The sequence below is a fragment of the Mustelus asterias genome, chromosome 9 (assembly GCF_964213995.1).
Source record: "Mustelus asterias chromosome 9, sMusAst1.hap1.1, whole genome shotgun sequence".
In the NCBI taxonomy this organism is placed as follows: Eukaryota; Metazoa; Chordata; class Chondrichthyes; order Carcharhiniformes; family Triakidae; genus Mustelus; species Mustelus asterias.
Window position 1 is genome coordinate 45,692,744 of NC_135809.1, and position 24,987 is coordinate 45,717,730.

The 24,987-nt window shown below is 44.6% G+C and overlaps 1 protein-coding gene across 2 annotated transcripts in view; it reads right to left on the reverse strand.

The window, feature by feature from the left end:
* Positions 1–24,987, reverse strand: part of LOC144498665 (proline-rich protein 5-like) — a 116,444-nt gene that overhangs the window by 52,980 nt on the left and 38,477 nt on the right. The window contains exons 2-6 of one of the 2 annotated variants that reach the window (XM_078220120.1): positions 15,326–15,439; positions 12,209–12,289; positions 6,921–6,969; positions 2,122–2,179; positions 536–627 (exon numbers count right to left, since the gene is read on the reverse strand). In XM_078220120.1, coding sequence (XP_078076246.1) covers positions 536–627; positions 2,122–2,179; positions 6,921–6,969; positions 12,209–12,289; positions 15,326–15,429 — 384 coding nt within the window. In that variant the 5' untranslated portion in view covers positions 15,430–15,439. Of the gene's footprint in view, positions 1–535; positions 628–2,121; positions 2,180–6,920; positions 6,970–12,208; positions 12,290–15,325; positions 15,789–24,987 lie in introns of those variants that run through there. The other variant, XM_078220119.1, reaches the window with a different exon arrangement.

Consider the following 24,987-nt stretch of genomic DNA (forward strand, 5'->3'; position numbering starts at 1 on the left):
CACAAATTCTCTTCTGCCCTCATTGCAAAATAAAACCCAACTCAAAATAAATATTTTCCGTTCTTACAAGTGATGTCCATGCTCCATGCAGAAGTTGTCATTCTTATAAATAGTGCATGACTCCATGACGCCAACATCATGTAGCAAGGCCAGATAAGAGGTTTATATCCCCTCCCCATGACAACTATTTTCATAAATCAATTCCCCATTTCTTACGCTCTTTGAACCCACTAAATTACTTCATGAGCTGTATTAGCCGATGTGCTTTGAAGCTAAAACACATCTGCCACCCATTTACTTTAGTTTTTCATTTCAGAGCCACTCGGAGTTATGTTGTTAGTTGCTGAGTGGTAATCTGCCTCTGTCAAGAAGTGTAATGCTGGTTATTGATCAGCACCAGAATAGAATCACCATTTCTATCTCCCATTTAAGAGAGAGGAATTTAAGAAACTAAATATTCAAGACTGACATATTTTGGAAGCAAATGGGACAAGAGAAAGGAACATTTGATTAAAACAATGGTTAAACAGCCTACCTGGACAGGGTGAAATATTGCCTGGAGCATAGGAAGGATGTCACAAAAGAAAAAGTCCCAAATTTCAGCCACTGTGTCAAGTAATTTCTGACCTATATATATATATAAAAAATGCATAATCTAATAAATAAGTTATTTGGTAGTACAGCATGTGAGTATTACTGAAAAAGAGAGTATGTCAATGCTTTTCATCTTGCACTCATCAGGACACTTTGCAAGAATACCAGTATAAGAGGGAAACAATTTATACTGCATGAGATAAACCAGCATTTTCTTCTTATACATTGTAAATTGTTTTCCTCTTCTTGCAAAGTGTCCTGATGAGTGCAAGATGGAAAGCTTTAACATATCTTTTTTCAACAATCTAAGAAATATAAAGGATTAACAGTACAAAAAGTTCCTCATCATTCATTACATCCTTTGGTTTTAACTTGTTACCATGATGCAAGTGCTGGTAGTACATCTATACAATAATCCACATTTGTTTACACAGCAAGATATATCCCCATTCAGCAACTATCATAGAATCCCTACAATGCAGACATAGGCCATTCGGCCCATCGAATCTGCACCGACCCATTATTTTTAAATCTTCCCAGGCTCTATCTCCATAGCACCATGTACTTACCCCGCTAATCCCCTAACCTACAGATTTTGGGAAACTAAGGCACAATTTAGCATGACCAATCCACCTAACTTGCACATCCTGGGTCCCTGGCACAGTGAATCAGCAGTGATAACCACTGTGCCAACCCTATTAGTATTTATAATTTAAACTGCAAAAGTAATGTGCACGCATTTTCAAAGATATTTGGTTACAATAAGACAAAAATATGATGTGTTACTGCCAATGTAAATATTGTGCCTGCGTGGACTTCTGATCATTTCTATTCAGTTGAAGGTTCATTCAGCCAAACACTTGAAAATGTACAGGCCTTTCCATGCTGGATGCTGTCTGATGAATGACTTCTTAAAAAAATGTCAAAGAACACCCTCCAAAATATTAAATAGTCAGAAAATGTAAGACAATTTGTAAGGAATTATTTCTTTACAGTCTGCTGTACTTTCCATCTTCCCTCCATTTTGATTCTCCATAGTTAATGCAGTAGCTGATGGATAGGGATGTGTGGGACATTATTTCAGGTTATACATGATGTAGTAGCATCATGAATTCTTCATCAGGGAATTGGAATAGTGGAGAGGCAAAACGGGGAGTAAAACTTGTAGAATCAGATCTAACCCATGCAGCTTCATTCCCATCAGTCGATTATCAAGGAACATTAATAGTTGCTGTGGCAAAGTCCACACCCCAGTCTCTGCCACCCTCCTGATCTTTTGAGATAGGATGAGGTAGTGGGAGTAGTGTTAGTAGCTGGAGCAGAAAGGTTAACTTGCCTATGTACAATCTGATTAGATATTTTAGTCAAAGGCACGGAGGCTAGCTGGTGTTTGGATTAAGAGGCTTGTTTCAGAAGAGCTCTCAGTGGATCTGACATCCGCAGCAGTCCTCTGTTGGTTAGGGACATCGTCACAATTTCTGAACGAAAGCAGCACACACAACAAAGCGTTAAAACAAAATGTCTTACCTTCATAAAATCGAATTTTATCCCTCAAAATCACCATGCCTTTAGTCAGCAGCTGATTCTACACAAGGAAATAAACAACAAAACAAAAATCAAAATTCACAATATTTACCAACACTCTGGTTCCTATATTCAGGGATCACAATCATACATTCCATCATGAATTCCAGGTTTCAACTGTGCCATATTGAGGCGCTGAACATCAGCCAAGCATTTACTTTACAGGGGAAAAGCAACATCCAACAATCCAGGATTGCTCCTGCACATCACTCAAATGTACCTGTATACTGGTGCCCGAGCTTCAGAATACTGGTGCTCAAACAGAGACCTTGATCTCCACTGCCTCATTCCCCCAGTCTTAGCATACTTATTAACCTCCAGTAACTTTGGCAAAGGACTAGGATCAGGTGCCCAGCCTGTGCTTTCAGTTTGGGAAGTTGCATTGTGCAGACAGGGGAGAAAAACAGGAGGAAGAAAATCTTTATTTTCCAAATCAGATTTTGTAAATGAAGAATGATGATGTTTCTTTTGTTACTGCTAAATGGGTTTATGGGTACAGACAAACTAGTTTGGAAGGGTTAATTAATGAGACTGTGATGCAGCAGAAATAAATATATATACTAGTCAGCTGTGGCTCAGTGAGTGGTACTGTTGCCTCTGAATCAGGCACTTGTGCCACCCCAGGACTTGAGCACAAAAATCTGGGCTTTACAGTGAAGCACTGAGGAAGTACTCCTCTGTTGGAGGCACAATTTGTAGGTAAGATGTTAAACTGAGGTCCTGTTTGCTTCCCAGGTGGATGCAAATGATCCCATGGCACTATTTGGCGGAGCAAGCTCAAGGAGACGAGCAGGCTACTCCAACTCCTAATTCATAATTAGTCTGGGACACCATAATTCTCATTAACAAAAATATATTAAAAAGTGTTGCTTTTGAAGTAAGCTATAATTTTTCCGTCATGTTTTTGGAGATGATGGAGTCATATACAAAACAACACTGTGCCAAGGTATAAAAGGACAATAAATATGTTAAGGAGTTTGAGGTGCTTGATCTGCCAGCTTTTTGGAGTAAACATGATATCCAATGATTTGTAGTAGCTCTCAGACACCAAATATTTAACAACAATAAGGTGCTGTGTGTTCCACTGTAAGCGAGCGCTCAGTTACTAAGCTGAGCCCAACTGAGCTTGGATTGGTCAGCACAGGTAACAACCTAAAATGAGCAGTCATAACTATGAAGCAAGATGCAAGAAAGGTGCTTAATGTTTAGCAAAATTGTGCATTTATTATACACTTCTGGTACAAATATTGAGCCAATGCAACACGAACTATCAGGGAAACATCTGTGATGCTGTTGCTCGACTTAATTCACCCCCATCAGTAACTATGGATACATTTTACAGAATGTGCCAATTATTACCTGCTCCAGAAACAATGGCTGCCGTAAAACAAATCCTCGTTTCAACAATATCTAGGTTTAAGGATCTTGTTCAAAAGGCCAAGCCTCTCTTCTTCCAAGAAATAAGATCCTTTATCTGGGGATTATGGGAAAGAGGGCATTTCTGATGTGAAACCAAGTCCTAGTTCACTTTGATCAGCCATTTCCACAGTTAAGCACTGGACTTAAACTTGTAAACAGCCTAGCCTATGAGGAACTCAAGAAATCCAACAATGTCGTGATTCAGTAACACTCTTTTCCAAAGTTTTAAATGCAAACATTACCAGATATTTTCCCGCGCATACCCCCCCATTCATTGTTGTCACCTAATGTCATTTAGCAACTGTACACATTAGAAATACACCAAACTCAATGTTGTGAGGAACAGTATTACTTTTAGTAGTTTCATCTAATGCACTGTGAATGTCAAGTTTATATCATGTACAGGAATTAGCTACTTCTGCTATTATTAAGATGAATGTCTCAAAGTATTTAAATACAAAAACAGAATCCCCTAAATGGTGCTAAAACATTCAGAGGTTCCAACTATGCTGTGTTACACAAGATTTTAATGTGTTTCTATTAAATTTATTTTGTTTGCTATTTTAACAAGAGGTATCTATATTAAACCATAGAGCTTTACAAAGATCCATTTGGGATGACCATGTGGACCTAAGGCACTGTTTTTTCAATGGAGATAAAATTGAAGCATTATCTAAAATTTAGAACAGTATTGACCTCCTTAATTCAGTCACTATACAAGAGGTGATAAAGCAGTTTAACTCACAGATATAATGTACCAACTTAGCTCAATATCATTGTTGCCACAACTGCTTAATTTGTAGGACAAAACTGGGCGGAAAGCACACCATTCAACTGAAAAACAAATATCTTTTGGGATGGTCAAACTTTGCTTTATAACACACCTAGGAAGTACCTCATGATTTATTACATTAAGGCACTGTATAAAGGACAAGTTACTTGTTCCAATCATGTCTTTGATTGGTAGCTTATTTAAATAACAGTTATGTTCAAAAGTCATCAATTGCTCTTGTTCAGATGAGTGAGTTTGTCAAAGGTTTTCAGAGTCAGCCAGATAACTTCCATACACGGTAGGAAAAATAAGTAATCATTGTACAAAAATATTAGCACAGCAGTTATAAACTTAGGAGCCAGCAAAGCTTAGCAACAATTGTGTTATTGCTACTGTTCACTTGGTCTTTTGACAAGTGATTTAATTTGTTTGGCTGTTAACGATAAACTCAAGTGCACCCGAATGTTATTCGACCCAACTTTTGAAAACAAGGATGATCATGCGGAAAGCACAGAATCAAAACAGGAGCTGAAACAAATAGATCAGAGCAATCTGTTCCCTTGGCAGTTACCAGAACCGGTCTCTCTGGGATACAGAATAGCATTGAATACAGAAATCATAAATACCTAAAGTACAAGAGCAAAGAAATCTCCCCGCAAACAGGAACATCAAACAATGTGAATTTAATACAATAATATGGTTCACCGCCCATTGAAAGTCTGCTTTCATATTTGTGGTCCTAGGGTAAGCCCCAAAACTAGCCAGCAATTCAATAAGGTCAGTTGTTTCGAGATTTATTTCATTGTTGACAAAAAAGTTAAAATCTTGATAAATTCAGAGGTTAAGCAACAAGGTTTATACAACAGCAGCAGTACAAACAACTTGCATTAACATAGCACCTTTAATGTCACAAAACATCCCAAGGCACATGTGACAGAAAGGAGAAAGCTTGTTAAAGAGATGGGCTTTGAGGTTATTTTAAGATGGAACAAGGGAAATAGGGTGAGGTTTCGATGGGATTTCTGAACACAGGTCAGAGATGATTAAACACTTTGTCACTAAAGGTGGGCTAAAATTCATTGGAGGCTGGAGTCATAGCACAGTGCTCACCAATAGACATATGGGGGGGAAGAGAGTTGTAGATAGGGTGAGGTAGGATCAAGGAGGGATTTCTAGATGAGGACAAGGATCTCATATGTGACTTGTGGGGGATTGGGAGTCATTGAAGGGCAGTAGAAATGGGATGATTTGTCAGCTGGACAGCAGTGTCCAAAAGGTACAAGAGTGACTTGGACAAGCTGGAAGAAGGGTGTAAGAGTAAAGTGAGCATTACAACTCTTGGGTCTGGAGATGGAAGAAATGGGAGATGAATATTAGAGAAGAGGCGAGTTTAGAAGGTGCTGGGAGGAGATCAAAGAGAAGCTGCAAAGAGGCAGAGGCCCTGTGATATTGAGTGGGTAGGTGACTGCAGAAGGCAACCATAATTCATGTAAGCCCATGCGGTATATTTGAAGCCAGCTCAGGGGCTGTGTGTGTTTAACAAATTAAACGTTCCAGCTCTGTGTTGAGGAACTCCTGACAGTGGCCCCGATGGAAAACAATGCAAGCTCTTTGACAAGATGTTGGCATGGCGGACCATCCTAGGCCATTTCTATTGGAGTGAAATGAACCAGGAAGAGCTGATAAAGGTCACTGTTCAAGAGGCGGAAATAGACAGTGTTAAAGAAGCTTAGATTTCTTCACAACACAAATGTGCATTTGTCAAATTAATCATCTAAAAATCTGTAAAAATAAAACCATATAAATTGCATTGCCGTTTTCTCACACAATATTACCAATTTGGGAAATTTGCAGTTCCTAAAATAATTTCCCCTCCCACTCTAGGGTGGCACGGTGGTTAGCACTGCTGTCTCACAGCTCCAGAGACCTGGGTTGGTTCCTGGCTTGCGTCACTGTCTGTGTGGAATCTGCACGTCCTCCTCGTGTCCGCGTGGGTTTCCTCCGGGTGCTCCGGTTTCCTCCCAGTCCAAAGATGTGCGGGTTAGGTGCATTGACCACACTAAATTGCCCCTTAGCGTCCCAGGATGCGTAGGTTAGAGGGATTAGCGGGGTAAACATGTGGGGTTTCAGGGATAGGGCCGAGGTGGGATTGTTGTTGGTGCAGACTCGATGGACTAAATGGACTCCTTCTGTAGGGTTTCTATGGCACAATGAGCGCTGCTGGAGAAACAGCTATAGTTCCTTCTATCCCTCACAATGTGTTTCACTTCTCCTTTATCCTCACTTTAAATACAATAATCCATGACATGTACAAAGTGTTACCAATGCATACGTAGTGTCACTAAAGCCACATGGAGGTTCTTGAGGAACTTTGGGTTTCAGATAGTAAGACAACTTCCTCCTTACTCCCAGATGGGCCAGGTATACATTGTTCTGCCAAGATTTCAACTTCTTTCTTATGAGGGCATAAATCAGTATAGGTTACACAAAAATCAAAGTCCGTATATTAACATTTTGGAGTGGTGACTGAGGAAAAATACATAGTACTGACCTGAAGATACTCAGTGAAAAATGATCCAAGTTCAGTTTTCAACAACTGCCTGCACCAAGGAAAAGGAAAAAAAAATTAGCAAGATCAGAAGCAAGATGCAGCAGTCAAAACCAGTTGCTACTTGGCTGTTCAAAACTGCCCTTAACTAGTAAGTTCACTCAAAGGCCATGGGAGGATGGTGCAAGAGATAAACACTGGTGCACCAACTGATGCCTTTCTAAGGTTCTGGACAGAGTAGGGTTAGCTTTACTCTGCTTCTAACTATGATATTGCTGTTCTTAGGCATTATTGATGGTGGAATAAAAAGGGTAATTTTAGTCAGACTTGCCAAGAAACCCTTAGAGTGATTAAAATGGGCAGGGTGTAAAAGCAGCATCGCAATTGATCCGGGCACATTCCTGATGGACAGGGTAGGTTAAAATTGCATCATGTTTCCCCGCCACCCTTGAGGGTCTGAAATGACAAGTGTACACACACTGCAACAAGCGGAAAGCTTAAATGAGGAAACAATCACTAACTGCACAGGTTTAAAAAAAAACACAAGAGCACGCTATATTTAAAATCATTATACTTCAACATTGTTGATATAACGGGACTGGTTTTTAAAAATTCATTAGTGGCACATGGGCATCACTGGTTGGCCAGCCATTTTTGCCCATCCCTAACTCCCTTGAGAAGGTGGTGGGGAATTGAGTGATTTGCGAGGCCATTTCAAAGGGCAGTTGAGAGTCAACCACATTGCTGTGGCCCTGGAGTCACATGTAGGCCAGACCAGACAAGGACTGCATATTTCCTTCCCTCAAAACAATTAGTGAACCAGATGGGTCTTTCCAACAATCGACAATGGATTCATGGTCATCAGTAAATTCTTAATTCCAGGTTTTATTGAATTTAAATTCCACAATCTGCCGTGACAGAATTTGAACCCGGGTTCGCGGAACATTAGCTGAGTTTCTGGATTGATAGTCTGGCGATGATACCATTAGGCCATCGCCTTCCCCACATACAGTGTCAGGATTCCTATTTTAGTGTTGTTCTCTGCTGGGCCTCAGGGGTGCCATTTTGGGGCAGCCTTTGTCACTTACTGCCCACACTGCCCACCAGCCACCCTACCCGCTGCACCCCAGTTCCCCTCCCACTCAGCCCCCACCCTGCTCCCGACCCTCCCACTCACCGCCCACCCTGCTCCCCGACCCTCCCACTCACCGCCCACCCTGCTCCCCGACCCTCCCACTCTCCGCCCACCCTGCTCCCCGACCCTCCCACTCACCGCCCACCCTGCTCCCTGACCCTCCCACTCACCGCCCACCCTGCTCCCTGACCCTCCCACTCACCGCCCACCCTGCTCCCCGACCCTCCCACTCACTGCCCACCCTGGCCCTCCCACTCACTGCCCACCCTGCTCCCCGACCCTCCCACTCACTGCCCACCCTGCTCCCTGACCCTCCCACTCACTGCCCACCCTGCTCCCTGACCCTCCCACTCACTGCCCACCCTGCTCCCTGACCTTCCCACTCACCCCCCACCCTGCTCCCTGACCCTCCCACTCTCCGCCCACCCTGCTCCCTGACCCTCCCACTCTCCGCCCACCCTGCTCCCCGACCCTCCCACTCTCCGCCCACCCTGCTCCCCGACCCTCCCACTCACTGCCCACCCTGACCCTCCCACTCACTGCCCACCCTGCCCCTCACTGCCCTCCCTGCCCCTCCCACTCACTGCCCACCCTGCTCCCTGCCCCTCCCACTCACTGCCCACCCTGCTCCCTGCCCCTCCCACTCACTGCCCACCCTGCTCCCTGCCCCTCCCACTCACTGCCCACCCTGCTCCCTGCCCCTCCCACTCACTGCCCACCCTGCTCCCTGCCCCTCCCACTCACTGCCCACCCTGCTCCCTGCCCCTCCCACTCACTGCCCACCCTGCTCCCTGCCCCTCCCACTCACTGCCCACCCTGCTCCCTGCCCCTCCCACTCACTGCCCACCCTGCTCCCTGACCCTCCCACTCACTGCCCACCCTGCTCCCTGACCCTCCCACTCACTGCCCACCCTGCTCCCTGCCCCTCCCACTCACTGCCCATCCTGCTCCCTGCCCCTCCCACTCACTGCCCACCCTGCCCCTCCCACTCACTGCCTACCCTGCTCCCTGACCCTCCCACTCACTGCCCACCCTGCTCCCTGCCCCTCCCACTCACTGCCCACCCTGCTCCCTGCCCCTCCCACTCACTGCCCACCCTGCTCCCTGCCCCTCCCACTCACTGCCCACCCTGCTCCCTGACCCTCCCACTCACTGCCCACCCTGCTCCCTGCCCCTCCCACTCACTGCCCACCCTGCTCCCTGACCCTCCCACTCACTGCCCACCCTGCTCCCTGCCCCTCCCACTCACTGCCCATCCTGCTCCCTGCCCCTCCCACTCACTGCCCACCCTGCCCCTCCCACTCACTGCCTACCCTGCTCCCTGACCCTCCCACTCACTGCCCACCCTGCTCCCTGACCCTCCCACTCACTGCCTACCCTGCTCCCTGACCCTCCCACTCACTGCCCATCCTGCTCCCCGACCCTCCCACTCAGCTCCCCGACCCTCCCACTCTCTGCCCACCCTGCTCCTTGACCCTCCCACTCACTGCTCACCCTGCTTCCTGACCCTCCCATTCGCCGCCCACCCTGCTCCCCTGCTCCCCCACCCTCCGCCCACCCTGCTCCGCCACCCTCCCACTCTCTGCCCACCCTGCCCCGACCCTCCCACTCGCCACCCACCCTGCCCCCCCCTTCGCAACCCTCCCACTTGTAGCTCCTCTGGCTCACTTCCTCCTTCTTGCTGCCCTGCTCACAGCTAGGGTTTAGTGGTAGGAAGCAGTGGGTGTGTGGGTCGGCAAGCAGAAGATTAATAGCAAGTTGGTGTATTTCTTTCATATTTTAAAATTTATTTATTTTAAAATGGTCACTTCATTTACAAATATAGGATTTTAGCAATGTACGGTATTTCAACCTACAGGATATAATACTTTTATTCTGATGAGAGAAATCCTACAGAACCCAACGATAGCCTTTTACATTGGTTACATTGGGAAAATCTGATGCAATGTAGGTTGATTCGTTTGAAGTTGTACTTTTCAGGAACATAACTAGATCACTAAGTGAGGGCTTGCAGTCGGCCATTTGGCCCCTCAAGCCTATTCTGCCATTCAATGAAATAATGGCTAATCTGCCTTAAACGCACAAAAAAGCAGGATATATCACTCAAAACCAGCTACACACTGAGTGAGTATATGCAATGCAGTAAACACAGTTCAGAGTGTCTTCAAAAACACAACACAGTGTTGGTTTGAAATGGTTTTGGATAAATCCGCCAGTGTCACCTTTATGGTCAAACATCATTTTAACCCCTTGACATGTTACTATCACGTGGAACACTCCCCTTTGTGTGTTTTGCGTCGCATGGACCCTCCACACACTCCTTTGTTTTTTCAGTCTGCCTTCTAACAATTTCAGCTCAAATATCATTCACTGGGCAACTCCAACAAGTGTTTGATCCTTCAGGAGAGAAAACCGGGGGGGGGGCGGGGGGGGGGGGGGGGGGGGTAGAAAACAACAACTGCTTATGATACAATGAGTGTTGTGCTCAAAGTACACCTTCATTGAAGTTTGCTTAATAGATAGGTATCAAGTTACTTGACTTTAAGCACCCCTCCCACCCGTCCCCCCGCTATGAATTCACCAGTGTTGTCAGTAGCACTGTTTAAACTGGATACTCAAAAATGACAGGCAGTAAAGCCAAACAATATACATTATTGATAGCTTGTAAGTGTTCACTTTTCTGTGGGTAAAAAGGACAATGAGGTGTGGTTGTGAATCATACAGCAGCAAAGTCGAGGTTCAATCTGTGGTCAATGCCAAGTTAGTTGATCTGCCAGGAATGACTAATAATGATATAAAGGTGGAGGAGGAAAGCATAAATAAGTTTTGCAATGCTCACTGGTAGTGCTGGAATTTGTACATCTCAGCACAGTGCAACAAGAATTGGTTTCACTGGCAGAGGTGGCTCTTCCTGAGTTTATATCATCCCTTTGCTATACCTGCCACACCACACCAATTAACAGCAGCTTGAAAACTCTGCTGGTGCAGAGTGCCAGAGGGTTCTATCAGAGGTTTACCATTCGGAATACCACAGGCTGTGAGTTCCATTCCTGGTCTGTGCTGAGCTGTCCCATTTCAGCCAGGGGCGGAATGGGAACACCAGAGTTGATGTGAGGATGCATTTGTTGCTCTTTTCCTGCTCGCTATCTTATAAATCACTGCTGGAAATGCGGATGTGGACATCATAGAATCCTACAGTGCAGAAGGAGGCCATTCGGCCCATCGAGCCTGCACACTCTCACCCAGGCCCTATCCCCATAACCCCCGTGCATTTACCCAGCCAGTCCCCCTGACATTAAGGGACAATTTAGTCTGGCCAATCCACCTAACCTGCACATTTTTGGACTGTGGGAGGCAACCAGAGCACCCAGAGGAAACCCATGCAGACACAGGGAGAACGTGCAGACTCCACACAGACAATGACCTAAGTTGCGACTCGAACCCAGGTCCCTGGCGCTGTGAGGCAGCAGTGCTACCCACTGTGCTACTGTGCCACCCGATCAGAATCAGGCTCATCTGTGAAGGGCCACATTATCAAACAGTCCCCCTACGCACGTTACCCAAATTTGATTGTTTAAAAATGACCAGTTTAGATGGGTTACTGAAGGCATATAGCGGTCTTCAGAGCACATCCAAGTAGGACTTCAGAATAAGAAGGGTTGAGATGAATATAGGGGGAAGAAATACGTATCTCAAAAGCTTAATACTCCAAAATGTCCCAACTTGGGACACTTCCCAGCCAGCATTTCAGAGTAAGAATGGTGACCAGTGCTGGTCCCCTGAAACTGCTTGTTTAACATATAGCTCATGGTTGACACCAGTGAATCAGTTACTAGGCACAGACAGATTTGAAAATATTGCTCATAGGTAGAAGGGGAATGGACGATTAAAGCTCTATCATCAGATAGGTTTACTATACATGCCCTAGCTGGAGTCCGTACTGAAATGCAGCAAGCAACATATTCTTTCAAAATTTAACTTCTCCATCAAAACAAAATTCCCCGAATGATTTACTGATTCGTGGATCAAGTTACTTATAGGAGTTGCTTATTTTGAGTCCTCCTCCTCCTCAAATCAGACACGCTCAATTAAACAGTCCACCCATCTCAGCAACAAAAAAGGTTCACCTCAAAGAAAGAAATTCTTGCCTGCTCACCTGACTCCCTCGTTGAGATTATAAAGTTCATTATCGGGTAAACCTTTCCTCTGGAACACAGCGATTACAGCATTCTGTATGCTGGAAAACAAAAGTTCAGCATTTGTCTAAAACTTGTCCAATTTAATACAATCATAAGACTTTGTACTGGTACTGCCTGTTAGCACACGGCAGTGACTGGTGATCACTCAGACATTTGCATTTCAGGTTAGTAGCACACATTCTTAAGTATTAAATTTCACCCAGGCTCATCTTATAAATTATTTGTCCTCTTGACTTCAATTAAATTAAATCAATCTTGGGATGGTGTGGGAGGTGGCAAAGCAGCTGCCAGCTGAGAGTTAAAGTGCAGTGAATTTATTTTATTAATAAAGATCTGGGGGGTGGGGGTGTTCCACTAATTAATTTAAAAGGGGTGGCCACCATTACTGGAAATAGACCAGGGCGAGATCACTCAGTAAAGACGAGGCCTTGTATTTTGGAAGGAGGACTCTGAATATGCTTTTCACAAACGTTGAGTGGCAGAAAAAAGATTTTGCATTAAGTTCTCTTTTCAAGCATGCAACTTCTCAACATTGGCAGTAACGGGAAACTATTTCACCAATTTAAAGCAAACTTATTAATTACAAAAATAGGGAGGTTATGCTTCAGTCGTCCAGAACATTGGTGAAACCACATCTGGGGTCCTTTGTACAGTATAGGTCTCCTTATTTAAGGAGATATGTAAATACGTTAGAAACAGTTCAGTGAAGGCTTACTAGAGTAATAACAGGAAGGGGTGGGTTGCCTTATGAGACAAGGTTGGACAGGTTAGGTTTGTATCCAAAAGAGTTTAGAAGAGTAAGAGGTGATTTGATTAATACCTGAGGAGTATTGACAGGGTGGATGTGGAGAGGATGTTTTCTCTTGTAGGAAAATGGGGCTCACTGTTTAGAAATAAGTGTCCACTCATTTAAGATAGAGATGAGGAGAAGTGTTTCCCTCAGTGGGTCGTGAGACTCTGGAACCCTCTTGTTCCAAAGGCAATGGAAGCAGAGACTTTGAATATTTTTAACAAGAAAAATACTGGAAAATCTCTGCAGTCCTGACAGCATCTGTGGAGGGAGAATAGAACCAACGTTTCGAGACTAGATGACATTTCGCCAGCTCGGACAAAATGTTGGCTCTACTCTCTCTCCATAGATGCTGTCAGACCTGCTGAGATTTTCCAGAATTTTTCTGTTTTTGTTTCAGATTCCAGCATCCGCAGTAATTTGAGTTTATCTTGAATATTTTTAAGACTGATCTAGATAGATTCTTGATTAACAAGGGGGTGAAAGGTGATCGGGGTAGGCAGGAATGTGGGGTTGATGTTACAATGGGATCTTATTGAATGGTGGAGTAAGCTTGAGGGGCCAAGTGGCCTACTCCTAATTTGTATGTTCGTATGCTATTGCAAGCAAGAGATTAATAAGAAATACCTGCCTTTTAGGAGCAGATGCCTCATTGAATTTAACAACATTATTCTACAGAGAAACTAATCTCAAAGCACCTAACTTAGGAGACCCATAGTTTTCAACAATTGGTCTATTAGTCCCACAATTTAAAATCTGTATGAAGAGATCTATCATGAATGCTCCAGCTGTAGGTTACTGTACACAGCCAATGATCACTGCTTTATAGACTGTTCAAACTGTTTACACAAATCATTTTTATAGATTTACCAGTTAGATACTCTTCCTGTATTTAAATACGCAGCCTTACGTTATAAATACTTGTTTTATGATATGGATATATTGATTATATAAAATTCTGTAGCTTCTTTGCTGATATTGCCCAGTATATAAATAATAGCTGACAACTCATCCTGAACGTTTTCTTTGAGGGATGAGGATATTACCATCCAATAAACCTGACCACCCTTTGGTGGTTACTGCTCAGACTAAACCCAGAAACGTAAGAAATCTCTACTGTTGTGGACATATTCCTGTGTGAGATTGGAGATACACACACCCCACAGAAAATGGAGAAGGGGCATTAAACTAACATAGGAATGAGGCCAAACATCATGGGACAAGAATGGACAAACAGGCAGTGGGTGCAGTTGGGATCGTATGGAGTGTTGTCAATATTGTGGGAGTAACAGAGTATTGGTAGAATTGTCTTACTTCAGCCTAACCGCTGTAATGCTGGCTTTACACACTGCCCAGTGAGCTGGATTTTACCAGGCCTCTGCAGATGGGCTGGGAGGCAGGAGGCTTCATACAAAAGGCATCAGGGATGGGAGCCCCAAGTCTTCTTGTTGTCATGGGATATTCCCAGCGGAAAGAGTGCAAACAGTGCAGCTGCCCACCAAGTGGAGGCAGGCAAGCAATATCAATTAGCTAATTTGGTTAGCTAAATAAAGGTCACTACCTGCCCCCACAGGCAGGAAAGATCCATGGGATATCATCAGGCAAACTGCGGCAGCCTTCTAGTGGGTTACAGGATGGGGACTGAGGTGCAGGAGCCTTCCGTTATGACTGCTCCATGTGTGGGGGCTGGAGCTGCAGGTTCATCCCTCCAATCACTGGGGCCAGTCCTCCTGAGTCCAGCACACCAAATAAAGCACTGCCTTTTGCTGCCTCCACATGCAAGCACCCTCTGTTATTGGTCGCACTGCCTAGGCTGCAGGGCAGCTTGGTCCCAATGACAGGGCAACCTGCCATTCAGCCCAATCTCACTCCCCATTGCCTTCAATGGGTGCAAATCCAGCAGTACACTGGATCTGGCCAGTTCCCGAGGGGCAGGTTAGGATAAAATAAAGCAAAACACTGCAGATGCTAGAAATGTGAAGTAGAACCAAAGAAAAACTCAACAGGTCTGGCAGCATCTGTGGAGCGAGAAAAACAGTTAAGGTCTGGATAAAAGTGAAGAGTCATGTTGGGAGTGGAAAGGTTACCTCTTGTTTTTCTCTGCACAGATACTGCCAGACTTGCTGAATACTTTTTTTATTTTCAGATTAAAATGGGCTCCAGTTGCAGGCTGGTTGCCAACTTATTTGAACAGACAGAACTGGATGTTTTCTATTATATATAACATGCATTGCAGAGGTGAACTGTGTGTGTGGAGGGGGGGCGGTTGTTTCCAGCCCTTTACCTGTTCCAGGTGGCGTTGGAGCCGGCGCGTCTCTGCTGGGTCCCCCGCTCCTCCAAGGCTGCCTGCTCGCTCTTGCCCAGGTCGCTGAGGCTGGGTGAACTCATGAACTTCGGTCTGCGGAAATTCCTCATGGTTAGTACAAAAAAAACACCCCCAGCTCAGCAACAGTAAAGAGAGGGAGGCGAGAGATCCCCAGACTGGCCGGGGAGGTTTGCAATTCAGTGTCCACAGTTAGAGAGTGAACCTCAGCAATCAGCCAGGCGCTGATTAAAGAGCAAACTTCTTGTGAAGTAGCAGCTTTAACACAGGGAACCGTCTCATAACTAACGGTTCACCTTTCACTAGTTTGTCTCTTTCTAAAGAGGGGTTTAAAACAAAAAGCCGGTTAAACTGCAGGGTGCTGACATTCAGCAGCAGTTCAATGATAGTGACACTGCTCTAACTCTAAGCAGCAAACTCCAGTGACTTCAGGGGAAACAAATCATACACCGAACATCCCACACACTGCCCAGCGGATCTGACGACGAGACTCCACCCGTGCTGCTTTCTGAAGGATTACTGGGGGGGGAGAGAGTTTGCAATTGGCAGCAAGTTTTATTTTTCAATCTAGAGTAAGGGACTTTGTGAACATTTCCACTGCAGACAGAAAGTGTGAAATGTAACTGTGTGAATGTTCCTGTTGCAATTTCCACACCCCCCCAAAAAACGAAAGGAAAATCTTTTTTTCCTCTCTGAGGACACTGCACCTTGTACTGAACACTTTGGTCATCAACTCACTTCCTGCTATGGAACAGATTGATCACACACGGTTTGAGCTAATTGCTAAAAATGCAATTAAAAATAAAGTGTTTCCACTGACCCATCACATTTTTAAGCATTAATTAAAAAAATTAAAAACACACATTTAATGTATTTCAATCTGGAACCTTACAGTAAGAGCCCCCTGTACATTAATGGAAACAATGATTCAACTTTAGGCACAGGATAGGATAGGATTCAATTAAACTCACTTCCCATTCAACCTTGGCTCACTGGTAGCACTTAGTTCTGAGTCCGGAGGTTATGGCTTGATTCCTCAATCCCCATGAACTAGGCTGACATTTCAGTGCAGCACTGCGCTGACAAGCACTAGCAGGTGTCCATTGAATCTGTACAGTGCAGAAGGAGGCCATTCGGCCCATTGAGTCTGCACCGACTCTGACAGCATCCCACCCAGACTCACCCCATCCCTGCAACCTCATTTACCATGGCCAATCCACCTAACCTACACATCATTTGAACACTAAGGGACAATTTAACATGGCCAATCCATCTAACCTGCATATCTTTGGACTCAGTAAGAAGTCTCACAACACCAGGTTAAAGTTCAACAGGTTTACCGTAAGACCATAAGACATAGGAGCAGAATTAGGCCACTCAGCCCATCGAGTCTGCTCCGCCATTCAATCATGGCTGATATTTTTCTCATCCCCATTCTCCTGCCTTTTCCCCTAACCCCTGACCCCCTTATTAATCAAGAACCTACCTATCTCTGTCTTAAAGACACTTCTTCTGCACTGTAAAGATTCTGTGATGTTAAATCAAGGAGCCTGTCTCCCTGCTCAGGTGAATGAGAAAGATCCCATGCTATCATTTGGAGTGGAGCAGAGGGATTCTCCCAAGTGTCCTGGCTAAAATTTATCCCTCAGCCAAAACCAACAGAATATCATTTATCTGGTTATTGACGAAATTGCTATTTGTGGGACCTGTGCAACTGGACTGCCACGTGAGCCAACATTACAAAGAGTGGCCAGTACAGCCATGATGGGCCAAATGGCCCCCTTCTGCGTGGTGAAGTTCTTCAATTTTGTGACCAAACTTCAAAGAAGTTTTTTGGGATGGCCTGCAATTGAAAAGCACTATATGTACATATTTTATTTTAAATTTAATTTGCTGAGTGCGACAATTAAAGCATGAAATGAGTAAAAGGCCATTCAGTCATTTAGCTTGGTCCTTTTGGAGACTGTCTGGAATTCCTTCTATTCACAATTTTCCCAGGTAATGTTTTATAAAGATTCCTCCATCCCTTCAAAGTAAATGAACCAAAGCTCCAGACTGTCTATCTAACGACCAGGTGTTAGTCCAGTGGTAGCACTCTTACCCAGAGCCAACAAGAATCACTTAAGAGTGTGGAGTTCATTAACTAAGCGGGCACTGCAATGCGGTACTGATGGAGCTTTGCATTGCCTGCCTAGTTAATGAGCTCAAGGCTCTTTCAGATAAATTACGTCTTCTCACATGGACATAATAGATCCACAGCACTATTTTGAAGACAAACATGTAAATTCTTCCCTGTGTCCAAGCTCCCTCAGTGAAACGTGATGCTGTCTTCCTGACTGTCACCCGGCTGACTGGATTTGGGAGAAGTGCTGGTGAGTACTAGAGTGAGTTAAAAGGAGCGCCCCACTGACTGCTGAGAGGAAGTAATCCTGGGCGAGTGAATCAGAGGCAGGCAGCCATGAGCGCGGCGTGAAACTCGTGCAGAATTTTTTCTTCTTTCAATGTGGCTCAAGACACGGTGATTTTTCTCGCCAAGGTGCCGGTGGGTTTCTCTCCGGTTTCCTCTCTGAACCGACACTTTGAAAAAAAATCAGAGAATTCCGCCCTAGCCTGTGACAGCCTACGATCATGAATGGTGCAAAACAAATCCTCAATGTTTCAATCTCTGAGCATCGTCATCATCCTTCAATATAACAATTCCACATTCCTTAAATCTTGGAATGTATCCTTATACCCTCAATTCTGCTTCCAATCACATATTCACAACTACGATTTCAAAAGTGTCAATCAAAATGTTAAACACTTTAGCTGGGAATTCACTACTCAAACAGGAAGATGAAAATCTTTGCATTCTCAAGTAATAGCAAGTTCCCGACCAAAGGATAATAAGAAAAAAACTAGAAATTACTGTTTGCAATGTCATCAGCAATACCTCTTTGTCATGATGTGGAGGCGCCGGCGTTGGACTGGGGTGGGCACAGTAAGAAGTCTCAAAACACCAGGTTAAAGTCTAACAGGTTTATTTGGAATCACGAGCTTTCGGAGCGCTGCTCTCCACTCACCTGATGAAGGAGCAGCGCTCCGAAGGCTCGTGATTCCAAGTAAACCTGTTGGACTTTAACCTGGTGTTGTGAGACTTCTTATTGTGTCTCTTTGTCAAGATCGATTCTTTCTTGCAAACGGCTGGGTTGAAGTGAGATGTCAGTGTTGGCTGTGAATTTGCAGATTGCTTATGAGCCCTCCAAAGATGTGCAGATTAGGTTGATTGGCCATGCTAAATTGCCCCCAGGGGGATGAGCAGGGTGAATGGGTTCCAAGGATATGGCATGGGTGGGATTGTTGTCAGTGCAGACTCGATGGGCTGAATGGCCTCCTTCTGCACTCTAGGGATTCTATTTTAGCCTGGTAGACTCTCCCAGTGAGAACATCAGTTGTCAGCCAGTGGAGGGTGCTGGCTGGAGCAGCTATCCTCTCTTCCTATCTCTTTCACCATTCTCACAGTGGCTGCCGTTGTTGATTGGAAGATTTTGCCATCACTTTTGATGATAGATCACCATTTTGGTCACAACTGGGCATCTGATGGTCAGGTGTTGATGGTTTTAGAGCAGACCTTCATGGAGACATTGCGATTGTGCTCTCATGTGAGCAGACTCCTTGGTGTAGAGCAGCTGCTTGGGTAGTCCGGAGTTGGTCGTATGGACAATAAATGCTGACTCACCAGCGACGCCCACGAATGAATAAAAGAAAATGACCCTTTCATCTCAGCTGATGTGAAATTATCTTGCCAAACATACCTGTGTTTTGGAGGATGCTTATCAATGTCAGTATTTTGGGATAGTTGGCTTCCCAATATATGAAATGAGGGTCATTTTCCAGCACCTCACCATGAATCTCAATTGAAGGCATTGGAGTTGATATATTTAGTGTGGATTGGCAGAGAATTTTGGTCTTCCTGGTGTTCAGGGCAAGTCCCATGCTCTTATAAGCTTCAGCAAATATGTCAACTACTTGTTGCAGTAGTTCTTCTTCCGAGTGAACACTAACCTGTACATTGTCAGTAAATGTAGTTCCATTACAGAAGTGGTCATTGTCTTGGTTTTGACCCTTGGCTGATGGAGATTGAAGAGGTTACTATCAGTATGATGAGTTGTTACCACATGTGGGGGAGCCCGTCAGTAGTAAGCTGCAGCATTGTTGTAATTAAGCTTGTGAATAGTGTTGGTGCAATAGTACACTCCTGTTTGACATGTGTTTTGACAGGGAAGTGGTCTGTGGTGGAGCCACTACACAATACTGTCATGCATACTGTCACAGTAAGAAGTCTCACAACCCCAGGTTAAAGTCCAACAGGTTTATTTGGTAGCAAATACCATAAGCTTTCGGAGCACTGCTCCTTCGTCAGATGGAGTGGATATCTGCTCTCAAACAGTGCACAGACACAGAAATCAAGTTACAGAATACTAATTAGAATGCAAATCTCTACAGTCAGCCAGGTCTTAAAGGTACAGACAATGTGGGTGGCGTTGTCTACCTGATACGCTGCAGGAAAGGATGTCCCGAGGCATGGTACATTGGGGAAACCATGCAGACGCTACGACAACGGATGAATGAACACCGCTCGACAATCACCAGGCAAGACTGTTCTCTTCCTGTGGGGGAGCACTTCAGCAGTCACGGGCATTCAGCCTTGGATCTTCAGGTAAGCGTTCTCCAAGGCGGCCTTCACGACACATGACAGCGCAGAGTCGCTGAGCAGAAACTGATAGCCAAGTTCCGCACACATGAGGACGGCCTAAACTGGGATGTTGGATTTATGTCACATTATCAGTAACCCCCACAGCTTTCTCCCTGATCTTGCAGAATCTCACTGGCTGTTCTGTCTGGAGACAATACACATCTCTTTAACCTGTGTTGAATGCTCCCTCCACCCACATTGTCTGTACCTTTAAGACCTGACTGACTGTAGAGATTTGCATTCTAATTAGTATTCTGTAACTTGATTTCTGTGTCTGTGCACTGTTTGAGAGCAGATATCCACTCCATCTGACGAAGGAGCAGTGCTCCGAAAGCTTATGGTATTTGCTACCAAATAAACCTGTTGGACTTTAACCTGGTGTTGTGAGACTTCTTACTGTGTTCACCCCAGTCCAACGCCGGCATCTCCACATCATGCATACTGTCATGCAGGAGATGGATAATGTTTGTCAAATTAGCTGGGCATACATATCACTGTGGCAACTTTCAAAGGGTAGTTTGACTGAGTGGAAGGCTTTTGTGAGATTGAAGAAAGCCATGTTTAAGGAAGCATACAATAGGTGTAGGCATCTAAAAACTGACAAAGCTCTTGAGGAGTATAGTGAAAGTAGGAAGGAACTTAAATGTGGAATTATGAGGGCTAAAAGAGGCCATGAAATGTCTTTAACAAACAGGGTCAAGGAGAATCCCAAGATGTTTTATGCATATATTAGGAGCATAAATACGCTCCGAAGCCTAGAGAAAGAGTAGGCCCATTCAAGGACAATGGAGGGAAGTTATGTGTGTCCTCACAGGAAGTGAGTGAAATCCTTAATGAGTACTTTGTATCGGTATTCACCAAGGAGAAAAACATGATGGATGTTGAGGTCAGGGTTTGGTGTGTGAACACTCTAGTGAATGTCAATATATCAAAGGAGCCAGTGTTGAGTATCGTAAATTACATTAAGGTAGACAAATCCTCAGGGCCAGATGGGATCTATCCCAGGTTTCTGCAGGAGAGAAGGGAAGAAATAGCTGAGGCCTTAACTGATATCTTCACATCCTCTTTGACCAAATGGCAGATGGAGTTTAATCCAGACAAATGCTAAGTGATACATTTTGGACAATCAAATTTAGGTGTGAATTATACTGTAAATGGCAAAATCCTCAGTGACACTGACTTACAGAGGGATCTGCGTGTGGGTCCACAGTTCCCTAAAAGTGGCAACATAGGTGGCCAAGGTGATTAAGAAGGCACGGCATGCTTGCCTTCATCAGCCGGGGCACTGGGTACAAGAATTGGGAAATCATGTTGCAACTATATAAAACCTTGGTTAGGCCGCATTTGGAGTATTGTGTGCAGTTCTGGTCACCACACTATCAGAAGGACGTGGAAGCTTTGGAGAGAGTGTAAAGAAGGTTCACCGGGATGTTGCCTGGTCTCAAGGAGGTTGGCTATGAGGAGAGGTTGAATAACTAGCATTGTTTTCACTGGAAAGAAAGAGGCTGAGTGGAGGCCTGATAGAGGTCTACAAAATTATGAGAGGCATAGACAGGATGGATGGCCAGAGGCTTTTCCCAAGGGGGCACAGGTTCAAAGTGAGAGGTGGAAAGTATAAGGGAGATCTGCGGGGGAAGTTTTCCACGCAGAGAGTGGTGGGTGTCTGGAACGCGTGCCAGAGGGGGTGGTGGAAGCAGGCACTTTAGCAACATTTAAGAGGCATCTGGGTGGGATCGGGAGGGAATAGAGGGATATGGACCGAGTAAGGGCAGAAGGTTTTTTTAAAATTTAGTTAGGGCATAATGGATCGGCACAGGCTTGGAGGGTTGAAGGGCCTGTTCCTGTGCTGTACTTTTCTTTGTCCTTTATAAAGGGGTGTTCTGCTCTCTGCATTTGCCTGTGGTGTGCAAATCGTGTTGCTAGTTCTGGCAGGTGAGGATTCAACTGAAATTCTAGTAGGACCTCCTCAGTAATTAGCAAGAGGCAATTAAGAAGTACCCTAACTGAGAGCAGTACTATGCCTTCGTAGTTACTACAGCATGACTTGAAGACTGTGATTATCATGATGCCTCTAAGGTCACTTTGAATTTCTTCATTGTGTCTGAGTTTCACACATAGGGCACATATCTGGGAGATTACCATATCGTCTCCTCAGTTCAGCACTTTTGCAGGGATATTGCCAGGATTAAAAGAGTTTTGTTGTTTTTCATCGGGTTGACAACAGCTATCACTTGGTCAAGCACTGGATCATTATCGAGCTCACTTTGGATTGTGTTTCTAGGAGGTTTTCCAGCAGGTACACGTCTGTCATAGAGCTCTGACTGAGTAGTTCTACAAAGTGTTCTTTCCAGTGGGCACTAGCACTCGCTGTTACTTTGAGGTGAGCCTTACCTTCTCTGGATCTTACCAGTTTTAATCTGTGTGTTGAGGGTCCACAGGTCTCTTTGGTTGCCTTGAAAAAGGCAGGCGTGTTATATAAGTCAGCAAGGAGTTGAATTTCCTCTGCCCTTTCTGTCCACCATCTGTTCCTCAAATCGTGGGTTCTTCTTTGAACTTCAGCTTTGGCTGTGTGGTGGGTGAGCTTCTTTTCTGTGGAGTTTGGAGCCTATTGCCAGCTTTGAAATGCTGTAAGTTTAGGATTGATGAGCTTGCATATTTCTGTATTGCTCTCATCAAATCAGTCTTTCAGTGATATGTCTAAGGATTTCTTAAATCCCAATGCATAGATATAACTTTCATTGTAAAGGTAGGCTTTAACTCACTTACAATAAACTAATACCATTACATATCAAAATATGGATATATTATTATAACTTATATATTCATGTATAATGCTGGGATATTATATATTATATGATACTGGGATATTATATGCCAAATGGATGTTGGGAAGATGTTCACAAAGGCACCAATCATAGGAATTCTGCCAATCCTCCGGGTGCTCCGGTTTCCTCCCACAGTCCAAGGATGTGCAGGCTAGGTTGATTGGCCATTCTAAATTGCCCCTTAGTGTCCCGGGATGCATAGGTTAGAGGGATTAGCGGATAAATATGGGGATAGGGCCTGGGTGGGATTGTGGTTGGTGCAGACTCGATGGGCTGAATGGTCTCTTTCTGCATTGTAGGATTCTATGATTTCTATGATATATATTACACCTGGTCTAAGGGATAAAACAGGAATTTACGAACTAGTTAGTCTTATCTGAGTTATGAGGAAACCGCAAGAGCCCTTAAAACAAGACTAAATTCAGAAATGCTAAATAAAGGTGTGAATTCTTAACTGATTTAATTGGATTTTTGAGAAAGTCACAGGATGCATAGATAAAAATAACATAGAATCCTACAGTGCAGAAAGAGGCCATTCGGCCCAGCGAGTCTGCACCAACCACAATCCCACCCATCCACATATCCCTACATATTTACCCACTAACCCCTCTAACCTATGCATCCCAGGACACTAAGGGTCAATTTAGCATGGCCAATCAACCTAACCCGCACATCTTTGGACTGTGGGAAGAAACCGGAGCACCCGGAGGAAACCCACGCAGACACGGGGAGAATGTGCAAACTCCACACAGACAGCAACCCAAGCAGGGATTCGAACCCAGGTCCCTGGACCTGTGAAGCAGCAGTGCTAACCACTGTGCTACCGTGCCGCCCAACATGGTTTATATAGAATGAAAACTAATGCAAATTACAGTTAAAAGAATGTAGCTGCACAGAAAGGGAACCGAACAGAAACAATGCACGAGGTTACGGGGATAGGCGGAGGGAAGGGTCTGGGATGTTCTTTCGGAGGGTTGGTGCAGACTTGCCAAATGGCCTCTTTCTGCACTGAAGGGATTCTATGGTTCCCTGGTCAATTGGGGGGCAAGGTAAATGGCATGCTGGATCTGTCAAAGGAAGGGACCCCAGCATAGGGTACACTGGCTTCACTAAAGTAAATCATCCAGTCATTATCCCAATGCTGTCTGTGGGAGTTGGTTGTGTGTAATATGATTGCGGTGTTTCCTACATTACAATAGAGTACACTTCAAAAAGTACTTAACTAGCTATAAAATTCTGAGGACATCCTGAGGTTATGGGAAGCGCTGTACAAGTGAAAGTACTTATTTCTTTAATCCCCTACCATACAAGGACTGATAGTCAGTTTTAAATGCTACAGCCACTTGCTGTGGAAACTATCTATTCCCTTATGAAAGGCTACATGTTAAGGCATGCACCTGTCGTCAGATTATATCAATGGCCTTTGACACCTTGGTCAGGAAGTGGTCATTATTTTGGAATCCGTTTTCAGATAGTGTTAGTTGGGCCTATAGCATCATAGTAGTTAGGTTTTGTTTTATTCATTCACAGGATGTGGGCATCGCTGGCTAGGCCAGCATTTATTGCTCATCCCTAATTTCATTTGAGAAAGTGGTGGTGAGCTGCCCTCTTGAACCTTTGCAGTCTATGTGGTGTAGGTACATGTACAGTGGTAGCAGATTTAGAACAGAGATGAGGAGAAACTACTTCTCTGAAAGCGTGGTGACTCTGGAATTCACTACCCCAGAGTATGGTGGATGCCGGGACATTGAGTAAATTTAAGGAGGAGATAGACAGATTTTTCATTAGAAATGGGTTGAATGGTTGTGGAGAACGGGCAGGAAAGTGGAGTTGAGGCCGAGACAAGACCAACCATGATCGTACTGAATTGCAGAGCTGAATTGCCTCCTCCTCCTCTGAGTTCCTATGTTCAGTGCTGTTAGGGAGGCAGTTCCAGGACTTTGACCAGCGAGAATAAAGGAACAGTGATATATTTCCAAGTTAGGATGGTGGGTGGCTTGGAAGGGAACTTGAGGTTGCGGTGTACCCATACATCTGCTACCCTTGTTTTTCTAGGTGCTAGA